General features: G+C 49.3%; 1 protein-coding gene across 3 annotated transcripts in view; it reads left to right on the forward strand.

Moving 5' to 3' along the window:
- The window catches only part of CAMK1D (calcium/calmodulin dependent protein kinase ID), a 294,987-nt gene that overhangs the window by 262,907 nt on the left and 15,522 nt on the right, over positions 1–16,558 (forward strand). For all 3 annotated transcript variants that reach the window (XM_069458689.1, XM_069458691.1, XM_069458692.1), the window contains exon 6: positions 4,344–4,419. In XM_069458689.1, coding sequence (XP_069314790.1) covers positions 4,344–4,419 — 76 coding nt within the window. The remainder of the gene's footprint in view (positions 1–4,343; positions 4,420–16,558) is intronic.

The raw sequence follows: 16,558 nt of genomic DNA on the forward strand, positions 1-16,558 counted from the left end.
CTCGTGCGGTTTCACAAACCCTTTGAAACTCTGGTGCCATTTGATTTAGCAGAGTTTCCACTCGTCCACCTGCCAGGGAGCTGTTTCCTCCCGCCTTCCTCAAGGACACGAAGGCTGGCTATGACCCAGGTGTCTGTCGCTGGACACAGGTGTCTAATGTTGTTCTTAAGATGAGGGACCACTGGCAGCAGCTCTGTGGAGCTCAAATTCTTCTCTTCCGTGAAGGCGTAACTCTGGGACGGAGGGGCGGGCGCCCTTCCAGACAGGAAACTGAGGCACAGAAAGGTAACAAATTCTCCACAGAGCCCAGTCTGTAATGCTGTCCTCTAAGTCAGTGCTGGACCGGAGATAACAGAGTTTTATTTGGAGTAAGTTCCATATTTTCAGTTTTATTCAAAGTTTAACTTAAAACTCAAAAAACACCTCTCTTACTCTGGGATGATCTTGCCTGTCTCCACCCCGTCCTCTTCGGCAGCCACGGCCGGTGTCTTGGTCTCTTCTGTGGCTGTGACTTCACATCGGGGCGGAGCCCCACGGGGTGGGGATAGGTCTGCCTTCTCCACCCCATAAAGCCTGCCAGGGACCCAGCCCATGGGGGCAGCTCAGTAACTACTGATTAAGTGACAGAATAAAGGGAGAAACGCCACCCAGGTCCCGTTTGTTCCAGACCGTCCTAGCTTTTGTCTTCTGGCGTCTGGGCTGCCTGGTCCTGATGTGACTCCGTCCTCCACCACGGGAGGTGGTCACCTTTGAAGGACCAAGAGGTAGAACAAACATCCACAAAGGGACACAAATGACCTTGAACGTGAACCTCGTAACAGCACGAGGGACTCTCGGTTTCTTCCACCCTCTCTGCAGAAACTGCTCCTTGGCACATGCCTGAGCCCCAGGGAAAGGGAAAATTCTTTCTACTTAGTAGCAGCGTGAACATTGATCCCTGCACGCCCCCTCTGCCCCCGAACAAGACAGCCGCTCCCTTCCTTCCCATTTCCACTTGGGGAAGCCTTTTTCTCCTCTCTCCTTCCGAAAGGAAAATCAGCAATTTAATTGTTTTTACAACAAGATGAAAGGTTTCTGAAATTCTTTCTTTAAAAAAAAAAATCTCTGGAGTGTTTCCCTTTACCAAGAATACTTTCTCTAAATCGGTATAAAATGGCCTGGTTTATAGATGACGTCTCCCACCAAGTGGAATTTTCCGTAAGTGGGTTGGTAGTGAGTCTCACAGTAGTAAATCCAATTATTTTAAATTCTAAACCTAGTATTTTATAAACAGCGCACGTTAAGCCTGAGCTCCAGGAGGACCTCATCAGTCCGTGGCGATCCCTGCTGGCTCGTGGGACGCCCTGCTGAGGCCGAGCGGTTTACGTGGAGATTAATTTTATTTGCTAGTGTAAACGAAATCAGCCAACCGCTACTGTTTTATCAGGAATAGCAGAGAAAGCTGAATTAATAGCATCCAAGATCTGATCAGGAAGGAGGTTCTGAGAGATCATGTAACAAAATAGTTTTGCTGCCTTTTAGCCCTGAACCTAATAAGTAATTTTGAAACGCCTTTGTGAAAAGGTTTTAAAAGGAGGGTAACATGAGTGACAAAAACGTCCACACACACAGAATTAGGGCAAATTCTGCTGCTTTTCTTCCCAAGATTCTTGATAGAAATCATTTGTTTATGGGAAGGTATTTAGCACACGATCCTGCTTTTACCTAATACTGGTGACTTTCCGATGGACAGTTCCAAAATTCATTTATCGCCCCTTCTCTCTTAGTTTATTTTTTTTCCTGTACCTACTCAGCAAAAGTATTTGATGCAGCTAAGTTTATTTGTAGCTCAGCTGTATGGTACTTGGACATTTTCCTATGGAAATGACAGCGTATGTGGTGCCTAGGTTGGGTTCAGTTGAGTAACCAAGTGGTGACCGACCAGAACGTGCTTAGCACGGGACATGCAGAGACTAGAGCCATGTCCTGTCCTCCAGCTGCGTGAGGTCTGGCATTTGACAGTGTGGTTCACGCCACGGTAAAGGGGTGTGTGAGCTACGGTAGGGGGTGACAGGAGGCTCCTGTGGTATAGGATTTGGGTGACTGGACCTTTCTTGTGTACCTGTCACCCTTGGGCACCTGGCAGGGACGTGAAGTTGTGCTGTAAAGCTTGCCCCAAGCTCCCAGGGCCTCTGTCCCATTTGACGTCTGGTTCTGAGGCGTGGCCCAGCCAGACTGGCTGAAGAGCCCTGTGATCTGGAACCCGGGGCCTCGTCCCCACCAGCGTGGCTCCGCCCTCCTGACACCTGCCATCCGCTCGGGGGAGGTGGGGGAGCTGGCCAAGTGCTGCTTCACGAGCCCTCTGAGCCTCTTGTCAACTGTCCATGGGGCCACAAGGCTGGCACTTGAGTCTCCTTGCAGATAGATGTGTCACTTCTCGCGCCATCTGTGCTCGTTCGCCTACTCAGACCAGAGCACCAGCTCAGTGAGAGCATGCCTCCTAAATCAGAAAGACATTTCCTGTGGTAAATGGCTCCTCCTTGTCAGTTCCCATGAGAGAAGAGTCGAGAAATACGCTCCTTAGCAGGTGTAGGGGGAGGAAGCTTCAACAGAGCCAGCTCCCAGCCGCCGGAGGGCTGCCGCTCCAATTCCTGAGTTCCTTCTCGAGCCTTATAGTTCCGTCTGTCCTTTTGCTGCTTCGCTGAGGGTGAACATAGCAAAGAAAGGACGTCTAAAACTTATTTATTTTGCTCTTGTTAAAAAAATAAAAGTCTCAAAGGGAGTTTGGAGGAAACGGGGACTGAAACCTACAATTAGATTTTGGGGAATTATCTGTGGATTCTATTAAATATTTCTCACTCTCTTAGGCAGAGGCATTCAACGGTGGTTGGTATACCCTCCCATTGTTGCTCAAGAAGATATTCGTTGTCAACAGAATGAAAGAGAGAATGAGTGAACTAATCCCCTGTTAGTTTTTCTACAAAAGGACTTTTTCTTCCAGACTGAAGAAGCTCTCACCTCAACCAACAGTATGTTCTAGTAGGAAGAGCAAGGGCAAGAGTCAGGTTGACCTGGTTTCAAATCCCAGCTCTTCCCTGTCTAGCTGTGTGATGTGGGACGAGTTACTTAACTTCTCTGAGGCCCCGTGACAACTGTCGGAGCTGTTGAAAGGATCACGGCAGAAAATGTGTGTGAGTGACTAGCCCAAGACCCAGCTCATGCAGGCACTTGACAGAGGTTACGTCCCTTCTGAAGGGAAGTTGGTGTCAAAGCCACTTTCCAGCTGGGCCACGTTGGCCAAGTTGCTTGACCTCTCAGTATCTCTGTGTCCTCGCCATAATTTGGGGGTCATGATAATCGTGATAATAGCACTTCCCCGCAAGGAGTGTTGGGGTGAGTTTTGATGCATCCAAAGCTCATAGCACACATAATTCAACATGACACAAGTACCTTATCAGCTGTAGCTATTTTTATCTTCCTTACCCTTTTAATTTTTCTGGAAAGTCTGTGCTAAAGACACCTCAATCAGATGTGGTTTGGGGGGGGTGAGAAAGGAGATTTTACTTGTGAATGAGATTCGCTGCCTCTTCTTGTATGTAATTGCATTTTGCGCGAATATCTATTGAGTGCCAACTATGTCAGACACTGGGTAGCCGACGCTGGCGGCAGCCACAGGGCCCGGAACAGGGGGAGTGGGAATAGCACGAAATGAGCCCAGACCCCTAGAATGCATGACTCTAATGAGTCGTGCTTTAGGACCGAGAGAGCAAGACGCAGTAGCGTGTTTCCTGTTTCACAGGTGAGATGAGAGAATGCAATGAGCGCTGGCCGACAGCCCACCCCAGTCCTCAGAGCAGGAGCTGAGGGCGGGCCTAAGGCAGGGTTCCCGAAGACAAGACCTGAGCCGTAAGCTCCGCTGCACTCTGAGCCCCGTGAAGCCAGAGGGACGGGCTTCCCCTGGCAAAGTGCCACGCAGAGGCCACAGATGCTTCCCTGAGTTGATTTGAAGTGACATAACATAGTCCAGACCCCAAACGGAGCATTCCCTGTGTGTGTCAGCCTGGTCTGAGCTGTAGCGCTCAGCACTGCCATAAAATAGCCACCTGGTACATGTTTGTTGATTGATTCAATTGGATTGGTAATCTCCAGTTATGCATACACACACACAATGCTTTCATTTTTTTCTAATTAAAAAAGCCAACAAATATTGAAATACAATGGGTCCTCTCTCTCTCTACTCAATTTTCAGACCCAGAGAAAGTTCAGCCTGAATGAATGGCAGAGAAAAAAGAAAAAAAAAAAAAAAAACCTGAAAAACAATCTTCAGTATTTAAATTGTCAGGCCGTGTCTCTTCTCTCCACAGCTCCCGAAGTCCTCGCGCAGAAGCCCTACAGCAAAGCAGTCGACTGCTGGTCCATCGGGGTGATCGCCTATATCCTGTGAGTATTGCTGTTGCCCGGGCTTCTTGGCCACCTCCCACCTTTTATTTATTGTGGCAAAAAGAACATAACACAAAATTTATCATCGGCCATGTTTCAGGGTACAATTCAGTGGCATTAAGTATTATACATTCGCAGTGTTGCCGAACCATCACCACTATCCACTTCCAGAACTTTTTCATCATCCCAAACTGAAACTCTGCCCGCCTCGAGCAAGAACTCCCTTTACCCTCCTCCCCAGCCCCTGGGAATCTGCATTCTACTTTCTGTCTCTAAGAATTTGACGACTCTAGGGACCTGATGTAAGTGGAATGATATATAATATTCGTCCTTTTTGTGGCAGGTTTATTTCACATAGCATAATGTTTTCAAGTTTATCCACGTGGTAGCACGTGTCAGAATTTCTTGCCTTTTCAAAGCCGAATGCTAATATTCCATCGTATGGATACACCACACTGTGCCCCCGCTCATCCATTGATTGATGTTTGGGTTGTTCTCACCTTTTGGAATCGTAAAGAATGCTGCTATGATCATGGGTACACGAATATCTGTTTGAATCCCTGCTTCCAATTCTTTTGAGGCCATATCTAGAAATGGAATTGCTGGTTCCCACGGTAATTCTATGTTTAATTCTTGAGGAACCACCGTGCATTTTCCTACAGGGGCAGTACCCTTTTACATTCCCAGCAGCAAGGACAAGGTTTCCGGTTTCTCCACGTCTACACCAGCACTTGCCACTTTCCGTGTTTTTGGTAGTAGCCATCCTTATGGGTGCGAAGTGGTATCTCATGGTGCTTTTGATTTGCACTTCCCTCATAGCTGATGACATTGAGCCTCTTGTCACGTGCAGCCTCGACTTTCAGGGGGGATACAAACCACTATGAAAATATTAGTATGTCTCTACAAGAAGTCCTCATTTTTAAAAAATGTAATGAAAATCAAAATTTAGCCTTTGGATTTCCGACTTCTCAGACGTCTTATCCTCATAACCCAGGAAACGCAGTTCTAGGCCCTAGGCTTGTTGCAATTATTTCAGGATCATCTATTTTGTTTCTTAACTTGTTTTTCTTAAGTCTACTATAGAGTTATTTTTAAATTACACTTTCTCTTTGCAGTTATGCTTTCAAATGCTTATTATGAAACATACTTTTAGGATGGGTTTAGCCCAGCTAGTTTCTATAATTGCTAGAAAATGAATTTCCTGTCTTCCTCATCCCCAAGGAAGGGAACATTCTCGAGTGTGGCAGACGGAGCCCCTGCACACAATGAAAGACTGCAGGGGACAGTGATTGGAGAAAGTTCTGACAGTTTGTAGCATCCTGTTCTCTTCTGGGAAGGCTGGAAACACACCCCCTGTACAGGAGTCGCCTCATTATCCGGGAAGCAAATGCTCTTTTTCCAGCCTGCGTTCAGCTGGGCAGCTTTGCAGTTGAATGTGGATTTAGCTGACAGCTCCTGTAGATTCTTGCCATTATCACAGGAGAATTTCATCCATGTTAATATACTTTGCCTACAGGACTCTCATTTATGGAAATAGGTAAGGACAGGGTCATCTGAGCTCTATAAGGTATTGCACTTATATAATGCGTTCACTTTCAAAGTGAATCTTCTGCAGGAGTGTCATCCTTTTGTGGTGGAGGTAGGTTAGAGACCCTCTTGAGAATCTAATAAAAGTTATGGGTGCTCTCCCCTAATCAAATCACAAGCACACACAATTTTGCATATCATTTCGAGGGAGGCGGGCATTCCCAGGTAAGCAGACATAGGACGTGGGCTCTGTTATTCACCCTGACTCCTGAAATCCTCTAGTAAAATTCTTATCAGAGGTCCTGCCTTGCTCAGCTTGCCTATGAGAGGCTTAATAAAATAAATGGCAGGCCAGTCTCCTGCCTGCAAAGCACTGAAGGTGGTACCCTTCATCTAGAGAAAGCTTCTCTGGGACTAGGGAAAAAAATAGCGCCTCTTTTGGCCCTCTCGTTGTTCGTTTGTGTCTACTCTGAACGCTGAACCACTACTCTGGTCTGCACTGTTGTCTATAGACTCCTTTTGGGTTTGTATATATAATTATTTCCCTGAAGTCTGCCTCGGGGTAGGATATCTGTCTAGCTAATAGGAGGTGCATGTTGATAGATGTTCCTTAGAATTCCTGGGATAAGCAATTTGAAACCATGATGTCTTAGCTCAGGCTGCTATAACAAAATGTCGCAGAATGGATGGCTTATCCAACAGACATTTACTTTTGCAGTTCTGGAGGCTGAAAGTCCAAGATCAAGGAGCCAGCTAAATTCAGTGCCTGATGAGGGCTCTTTTCCTGGCTTGCAGACAGCCGCCTTCTTGTTGCGTCCCAACATGGTGGAGAGAAAGTGCAGGAGAGCAAGCTCCTAGTGTCATTTATCAACTAGTCAGTGGCAAACAAAATGGGATCATCATGGTTGGCCAAGTGAAACAGGTGACAGTGTGGAGGAGGGGAAAGCCCTGAGTAAAACCACAACTCTGCTAGTGAAGAAGACAGGAGCGGATGGGCAGTAGGCAACTAACCACGCCTGCCGTGGCCCATGGTAGGAAAGTGTTGGAAGGAAGGCCAGTGTGGTCAGAGCTGGCATCAAGACAGGATATCAGAATGTGACACTTTCCGGTCTCAGTCTCAGACTCCTGCTCCCACTCACAGCTCCCACCGTGTCTGCAGACGTATGAGCAAGGCCGGGCAGTCCTTGACCAACAGGCAGCTGCCCTGTGGGGACCTCGGGGAGCTTCCCGCCAACAGTAGTGGAAAGGAGGTCAGCCCCTGCGGATTTCTGGAGTGCAGCGCTATTATTTTCATTTGCTAAGCCTGTCACACCGAGATGTCACACTGCAGCCACAGTGGCTGTGACAGGCCACAGCACCGCATTTTCTCCTCTCTGCACGCCATGTAGACATGCCTCAGTTTGCTGGTGCAGGTCTTTGATGAATTGGCTGTCTTTTGGTCTCCGCGCTTACTTCTCTGTCATCCATCATTTGGAAGGAGAAAGATTTTTTCCTACCGAGGATACTCATTTTTTAAAACACATGCGATGGGTCCTGATCCTGCCAGGAATCTTCCTCTGGGGATTGGGACTTGCAAAGAAGTCTTTGCTCACTCGCTGATGCTGCAGGGAAGGGCTGTGGGTGGAGTGGGTGGGGCCCGTGATGAGCGTGTCGGTGGCCAGTGGGACAGGCACAGCGCCGCCAAGGCAGCACAGGTTCCAGGCACCAGATTTCCCACTCAGGATGAGCACCAGCATCTCGTGCACCAACCTCAACTTTGTGATAACACGTAGTCTCTTTCTGCTCCCAGCTTCAAGGAGATTATTTAATGATCGTTTGCCTGAATCATGCTCAGGGATGCCACATGCTATGGAGAGGTGCAGTGAATTTTTTCTGAAATAAAACCTGCAGCCAGCCCAGTGGCTCATGCCTGTGATTCCAGTACTTCGGGAGGCCAAGGCAGGAAGATTGCATGAGCCCAGGAGTTGGAGACCAGCCTGGGCAACACAGCGAGACCCCATCTCTACAAAAAATAGATAAATTAGTCAGGCATGGTGGTGCACACCTGTAGTCCCAGCTACTTGGGAAGCTGAGGCAGGAGGATCGCTTGAGCCCAGGAGTTTGAGACTGCAGTGAGCTACAGTGACGCCAGTGCACTCTAGTCTGGGGGACAGAGGGAGACCCTGTCTCAAAAACAAAAAACAACATCAACAATAAAAACCCAAAAGCCAAAAAAGATCCTGAGGAGATTCCTACTCCCAAATTGCAGCAGGCGTGTCAGAGGCTCAGTGGGCTCGGGTGGACACGGCCATGAATGATGAGACCTCCAACCTCTGTGCCCAGAAGAAACTCCAGGCAAAACATCATGGTCACCCCCTTTCTTTCCTGGCCTCCTACATCGTTCGTGTTTAAAAACTGGTCACGTAAATGCTGATTTGCCTGTGTGCATGGCTGAATCAGCTCTGTGAGGGTGGATTGAGGAATGCCTAAGCTGTGTGCTATGTCATTTTTCTGAAACAAAGGGTGATCCTCACCCAGGCAGTCCCCAGTGGCACAGTTGACAGCTGGCTCTGTGTGGGATACACGTGTTCCTGGAGAGAACATGAACCCGAGCATCCGTGGGAGAGAATGCAATGTGGTCTCGGAGCCCCAGCCCTGAGCCAGCACGAGACAGTCACCTGGTTGTGTTTGGGAGCTTTGCGAGGTGGGCACGTTGCCTCATTCAAGCCACGTGGGCCCACGGTTCTAGACTTTGGCTTTAGAACTTTAGAAGCTGAGTTAGATTTGTTTATTCATCTTGTTCAGACGATCTTTGTGAATTGATTCACGCTAATGAAACTCAAAGAATTTTAGGGGGAAAAAAAAACCCGGAGTATCCATTTAGTAACTCATAATGCGATTTAGGCCCCACAAGGTAATTGGATATGCGTGTCGGCAAACGAGCACGCTCTCCCCTGTAGGACGTGCTCCGTGAGAAACCAAATTAGAACCACAAGTTCTCTTTGTGAACAAGGAATCGGAGCAGGGGCGTTGGGTGGCCCCGTGTTCCTGAAGCCTGTGACAGTCCCCAAGCTGCCTTCCCCACCCAAGGACAAATCTGCCAAGGAGCCCGGCTCTTCCTACCAGTCGCTCTGAACACCCGTGCTGGCCCGTTCCCAGCCCCTCCTGCCTCCTGCTGAGAGCCCAGCCACCAGCCACACCTCCTTCCCTTCATCGTCCCAGCATCATCCTTCTGTCCAGCAGGCACTGATTATTTTGATCCCTGGGTTTTCTGGTTTGAGCTCAGTGATTGCATTTCGGGCTGGCAGCCTTCCAGGGATTTCCAGAAAGGCACCTGGTCTCCCCTGCACGCTCTCTACTAAGTGGACCCTGGGGTGGCCAAATGCCATCTGTGGGCCGTGAGTCCCTGTAGCTGTACTCTCAGACACAAGTTTGGCCATGGTTCGACCTCATCGGTGGGCCTGTGACCCACTCACCACTGCTCGAGGGAAGGGACTTGATTAGTTGTCTGTGATGGTCGGTTTACCTCTAACTCCTCAAAAGACTCTCTGGTTTCCAAGAGCGGGTGCAGGGATGTGCACGGCGGTGATGGGGGAAATTTTGCAAGTAGTGCCGTTGAGGGAAAGACGTCAGGCAGGGTGGAACGGCCAATATCTGCGGCACTGCCATGCAAAGGCGCGAAGTCACAGAGGGTACCAGGAAAGGGGAGGCTGGAAGAGAGTGGCTCACATATGTCACTTCTGTCCTCTGAAGGGCCCTGAATGGCGGCTTCGGGCCAGATGGAAAAGCATTTCATTTCCTCTGCTCCCTCATTTTCATCTCAGCGTCGTCTCTTGGAAACTGTCACTGACATAGCAGCTAAATGCTTTGGGGATATTTAGCCTGGAGGATGGAAGGCAGGCGGCCGTCATTCATTCACTTAACTAACATTTATTGAGCCTAATAGGTGTCGGGCAATAGGGTGTGGACGGCGGAGATGGATTTGTTACCACTGCAGGTGACAGACTGTAAACAGATAAATTGTAATCCCGTTTTGCCGGCTGTCAGGAGATGGGAGGGAGGTGCTGGCGTATCTCCCAGGGACTCTGCCCGGGCCTGAGGTCACAGGACAGGTGACAGCGATCTGGGTTTGGAAGGACAGGTAGGAATCTGCCAGGAGAGGTCCAGTCCAGGCCGAGGGAAGGGCTGTGCCTTCGGTAGCTACAAGACTGTCACATCTCAGACAGAGGGATGGTGAATCTCTGGAAGCCCATAACGCACGCCGCATAACGTGGGGCATGGTGCCACTTCCTGGTCTGATCCGCTTGCCATGTCCCAAGCGCTTGTTCTCTCAGTCTCAGAAATACATTGTGAGAGAGGAAAGGGAGAGGACACGTGGAAAGTGCAACGAAACTCCACGGCCAAGGGGATGGAGGGACCGAGGTGTTTCCCAGTGTGATTGCTGCTCTATACAGATGCGTAATTGCCAACCCATCCTGCCCAGGAGGGAAACAGACAAGGAGAGAAAGAGGGAGAGAAGGAAGGAAGCCAGGGAGGGAGGGAGGAGGAAAGAGCCTAACCGCCAAGAAAGCCAAGTCTAGATGAGAAATCTCACTTGGAAGTCACGGTTTCCGCATCATCGGTGAGTGCCTGGCGCTAATCACCTCCAGACTGCTGTCTGCGCCCTCCTGCTTTGGTGTGAAATCCACTGCTGTGGGAACTAATCCGTCTGCTCTGTCCCTGCTTCACGGTGAGCACGAGCTGAGCCTCAAGCGGCTTTGTCCCAGCTCCTTGCAGATGTGTCTCACCCTTCCGACGAAGGCTCGGTGTCTCTGCTTAATGCCCCCGGCTCTCGAGGTGGCAACCGCTTGGCTAATGCAAGAATCGAAATGTTGGCCCCACGTGGGTTGCGCTGCTCAATTCCCACGCTTTGGGAAGGATTTGTTCTTCCTCCCCCTGCTTGAAAGCCCCCCATCTTCAGCTCCAACGGTCTGAGGAATGTATTTCCTCTTTCCTCTCCGGCATCCCCTTCCCTTTGTCCCCTAAATCTTTCCCTAATCTGCTCACTCGTTCTCAGCGTTCAAGGCATTATCTAAACCTCAGGGAACGACGCGGGCATTTTTCCGTTGCATCTTCATCAACGGCGCTTGGCTGGCTTCACCCTGCACGTGGTTTTAATATGTGAACCGTTCCTGGTTTCCCCAGCCTGCTCTCTCCTCAGTTTGCAGGGAGGAAGCTCTGGCAACGCAGATAATCAAATAGGCAGTTGCCAAAATAATTGGATTACATTTTTGTAACGATTCAGGTCTCGCTGGCCATTGTATTCTATAAATCCAGATAATACGCCGAAACCTGTTGTGATCACTAAGGGAGCCCTGCAAATAAGTACAAAAGATGCATCAGCTTCAAAAGCTTTGCTTTATTTTGTTATTTTTGAAATTCTGTCATATTATCCAGAGTAAGATGAATACAGCTCAGATTCTTTAATACAGGCCCCAGACATTCATTCAGTAAGCGCTTGTTGCATACCTGCCGAGCGTCAAGACAGACGACAGGTGGCGACTGCCCGGTGGACACACACTAGTGCCCAGAGCAGGGACCCCCGGACTTGAGTGATTTTGCTCACGTTTTTCCGAGACCCACAGGGCCTGGGTGGGCTTTCTGAAACTTAGGGAGTAGTATGCGTGGAGGTTTGTTGTTTTAGTCATTTTTATGGCACCCTGGCCTGATTGCTTACAAACATTCTTCCTTTACAAATATGCGTTTGAGCAAGCCTTCTCAGGAGGGCCTGAGCTGTTCTTAGAACCCAGGGCTCCTTGGCCAAGTGCTCGGCAACACCGGCACACAACGATCAAAGTTCAGAAGTAGGTCTGCTACCTTCTGTCACCGTGCTCACAACACCACGCCCAACTTAATGACCAGGGACAGTGTCTGTCCCGCTCTCTCTGTAGCAGTTGAGAGGTGAGGTCAGGAGGCGGAGTCTTTAGTGGGTGGTTCTGAGACCTTGCACAAGATTTAAAGTGTGTTGCTTCATTGTCAAGGTTAGAGTGTGGGACATTGCATGGGGTCCTCTGGGCTCCCGATGGGGAGCAGCCGCCCTCCCGCCCCAGAGTGTTTCAGGGGCAGGAACCTGACGGGCATTCGATGGAGTTGGTGGGATGGGAAAGAGGAGCTGGGAAGGAGGGCGTGAGAACCGGTGTTTACTGATCACTGTGTGGCTGGAACGTTCCGATGGTACATCTCCGCCGTCCGTCTGTCCGTCCGTCCATCTGTCATCTATTTTCACCATCATCATTGTCTGTCATCTACCCATATCCATCTGTCCATCCTCTGTGGATGTGTGTTATACGCCATATATAGCATTAGATGGTATACATGCTATGTATGGCACTGTCTGTATAAGGTGGGCGTTGTCTCCTCATTCAAAACTTAAACTGGACTCAGGGAGAGGGAGTCACTTCCTCTGGTGTCACTCAGCCAGTGCTTGGAGGAGCCAGGCTTTGGATCTGTGTCTCCTTCCCTCTGCATCCCTGGCTGCGGAAAACATCCCGCACAACCTCTCTGAAAGCAGAGTGGGAGCAGCACAGACCTGTCCCTGAAAACTCACTTCTCTGTTTTCCTTCGGAGCCTTTTTGCCTGGTTAGAGGACAGTGGAGAATTCTCGGTTGAATGATGATTATTCAGTTGTCAGTGTGGACTGTTGCAGTCAAGTATTTTTATATCCAATATTTGAAATCCATCTCAGCACTTAGGTAGCACATTTCACAGGCGCTTAGAAAATTCACTCGTGTCCAACTTTATTTCCCAATCCTCCCCCTGTCCCCCGCCGCCTCCCCCGTGGTCAAGGAGGCATTCCTGATCTCTGCCCTGTCCCCTTGGAGCTCTACAAGGTCCTGACACAGGGGACTCGTTTCTTCTGTGTCTCCCACAGCTCTGCCGGGGAGCACAGCACAGAACAAAGGCTGTTTGACACAGCCGTATTGGAATTTGGTTCGATACAGACGCGGGTTCATTTTTCTCCACGCCTCTTTCCACAGACAGGGCCGTAATGGTCCTGGCCTTGCTCCCATCTGTCTTCAGGAAGGCAGACTGGGCAGGACATTAGGCATCGATTTTAGAACTGCAAGGACTCTGAGCTGCTTTTTATGTCTTTGGCAGGTCACATGGCCTTGTCTCCGGCTGTTTCCAGCTGTGTAATACGTAAAAATCATGACACTGACTTCAGAGGCAGGTCGAGAAAGAGAGCGTGTATGGTGTCTCCCCGCCTTTGCAGTGACACCTCCGGGCGTATAGCCTGAAAGTTCCTATGACTTGACTCTGGAGTTGGACAAATAGAGTTCGAACTCTGTGCTGCCCCTTAGGTGTGAGCAAGTTGCCTAATTTCTCGTGCATTTATTCCCTTATGTGGAAATTGGAGATTGGAAAATTTAGCTCAGAAGTGTGCATTAAATGAGATACTATGTGGAAGTTGCATAGCCCAGTGCCTGGCACACAGTAACTGCTCCGTAGATGGTGACTGTTGTTTTTAACTTTTACAGGACACAGTCACCATGTTGGTTTCTCTGATGTGTAGAAAAGCAAACATTCTACTTGTCCTATTTAAACAAGGCTGGACTGCAGAACTCCAAGGGGCAAGACCGGGCCTGCCTCATTTGCTGTGATCTAATCGGCATTTTTCCCAGGGTTGGTGCTCCGTGAATACTTGTGGGATTGGATTAAGGTGGTTCTAGGCCACAGCCCTGGGCAGATGTTTAGGTTTGTCACTGGCTGTGGCCTTGAGACCACCTCTTCATCTCTCTGGGACTCACTTTCCCAGTGCCCTAAATGAGAGGTCAGACCAAAGAATGACTTCTGGCCCCCAGAATAAAACTGCGACTGTGCAAATCCCCCTACTTTGAAAAGTACTTCTTCACACATACTTTTCAGCTTCTGGTTTGAGGACTCAGGCTGGGAGCAGGAGGTGCCACCTGTGAGTTGCAGCATAAGACAGGCAGGTGCTGGTGGGAGGAACTGCACAGCAAGGAAAGCCCTGCATGGAGGACACTGTCGTGCACTGCACAAATGTGAGCTCAGGGAATATTTGTGAAAGGTTTGCTGTATCCCTTCCAATCTGCCTTGAAGAACAGCATTTATTGCGGATGCCACTGGCCGTTAGGAAACTTCTCTGCAACAAAAACTGAAAATTATTACACTTGGGAACATTGGGTTGAGTTTTTCTTTTCCAGACTAAACACCCTTTTTGGGACACTCAGCCCTGCTTCTTAAGTCAACTCAAGTGTGTGCTATTGCACACGTGCGCACACACAGATGTGTAGACACAGGCATAGATGTTTCCTGCAAAGCATTTTCTGTTCATCGAAGAATAATCAACAGGTATTCATTAAAGACTGCTGAGTGCTAATAGAACATACAAAACAACCAGCTATGATGTATCTGCTCTCCAGGGACTCATAATCATGGTTGGAAGATAAACATCCTGATCATGATCATAAGTCATAATCTTTTTAAATTTCTGGAGGGGACCCAGGAAAGAGGTGGGCTGGATTGTGAAGAATGGGAAATGTCTGGAGAGGGGCCCAGGGGGAGGGGATAGTCTTTAAACCGTGAGGCATTTGGGGACTCCTGCATCCAGCCAACTTTTGCTGAGCACACGCTGTGTACCGGACTAGGTACTGGGGTTGCAAAGAGGAATGAGAACTGTCGCCACCTTCGGGGACCTCAGAGTCTAACAGAAGAGATGGTGGGACATAGACAGATAGAAACCAACACACACACCATGAGGGTGGTGCCCAGGAAGCTGGGAGAGCACAGATCAGGGCGTCCGCCCTGGCCGGGTGGAGTCAGAAGAGACATCACCAAACCAGGACCACGGACACGGAGCTTTGGGGTGAGCAGATTGCATCTGTGGACAGCGGGAGAAGAGGATTCCAGGCACAGAGAATGGTATTTGGAAAGGAATATTCTAGATTAAGTATGAAATGCTGTGGCTTCCCCTGACCAGCTCCAAATTACCCTTCCTGGTTATTTTTTATATTTCCTGTTTATTTTGAAGTTTGGTGTTGAGCATCTGTCCCCTCAACTAGAATGTCAATGCCGTGAAAGTAGGGACTCTGACGTCCATTCTATGCCTGGGACCTAGCTGATGCTCATTCAGCCTTTCTGACAGCCAGAGGACTGCCTGACCGGCGGTTTCTCATCTCCTGTGCCCACTTCTGAGTCGGAAGCCAGGAAACAGCCCCCAGCTAATATCCAACAGAAACCTTAGAGGGAAAAATCAAGAATATTGGCCCTGAAGAGGAGTTGTTTTTGTTCATGCTGGGGGTTTGCTGGTATGTGCAAAGAAACAAGTTTGCTAGCTGTTCTTTACCAGGCATCCAGTCCGTGCAAAACCTCCAGGGAACGTGCATACATACGTACGTGCTCGTATATGCCAAGAAAATGTCTGAAAACTGTTCACGGGAAATTAATAGCAGGACTGGATCTGGCAGTGAACTTGTCCTTTATGAGACAGAGTCTCGCTCTGTTGCCCAGTCTAGAGTGGCTTCATCATAGCTCACTGCAGCCTCAAACTCCTAGGCTCAAGCGATCCACCTGCCTCAGCCTCCCGAGTAGCTGGGACTACAGGCATGCACCACCATGTCCGGCTAATTTTTCTATTTTTTAGTAGAGTTGGGGTCTCACTCTTGCTCAGGCTGGTCTTGAACTCCTGGCCTCAAGCAATCCTCTGCTTTGGCCTCCCAGAGTGCTGGGATTACAGGTGTGAGCCACTGTGCTGTGCCTGGCCCTATACTCTTTTGTATTATTTGAATTTTTAAACTGTGGGCATGAATTACCTTTATCATTTTTTTTTAAAAAAGAACAAAAATAAAAATACTCAGGCCCTGCCCAGAGATTCAGACGTGCTTGGTGGGGGAAGATATGGGCGTCTTTTAAGTTTTTACAAGCTTCCCAGGTGACCCTGATGGGCACCAGCCTGAATCACAGATGTAGATGTAGCTCACACCTCCTCCAAGGAGGCTTCCCTGATTACCCAGTCACACCATTCACTCTCTTGGACTTCCTGCAGCAGGTGTGGAGGCGGAATCCTCCTGCCCCAGGGCATCCAGCCTGGGGACTCTGGCCAGCGGGACTCGCTCCTTGTGTGGCTCGTTTAGCTCAACGTGCTCAAGCTCTTGCTTCCCTGAAAAGTGGCCTTCTCCCACGCTCTGTCCTTGGCCCTTTACTCAAAGTCACCAGCTTAGCAGGCAGAGGGCCAGGGCGATAAAGTGATGTGTGATCAGCTGGGTGATTTTTGCTCATGCTGGGACTTCCTGGCACATGCAAAGACGTGGATAAATGAGCCGTTCTCACGCAGCCATCCAGTCTGTGCTAAACTTCCAGGGAATCTGAGTTCTGGTCCCCGTACACATATGTACGTGCTTGTATGTGCCAAGACTCTGGTGACTTGTGGGGGCCGTGGTGACCTGGCTAGATCGACACCTGTCTGTTTTCATTCAAAGCCTCATTTGTTTGAAATCACCGTTGGCCAAACACACAGCTGCAGGACACATTAGACAGGAGGGCCTGTCTGGGACCCAGGGTCGTGTCCACAGCATCACACAGAGCGATCCTGTCCACTCTCCCGGCGTTCGTGCAAATGCGGTTGGCTCTGTCT

Source organism: Eulemur rufifrons, chromosome 25 (assembly GCF_041146395.1).
Source record: "Eulemur rufifrons isolate Redbay chromosome 25, OSU_ERuf_1, whole genome shotgun sequence".
In the NCBI taxonomy this organism is placed as follows: domain Eukaryota; kingdom Metazoa; phylum Chordata; class Mammalia; order Primates; family Lemuridae; genus Eulemur; species Eulemur rufifrons.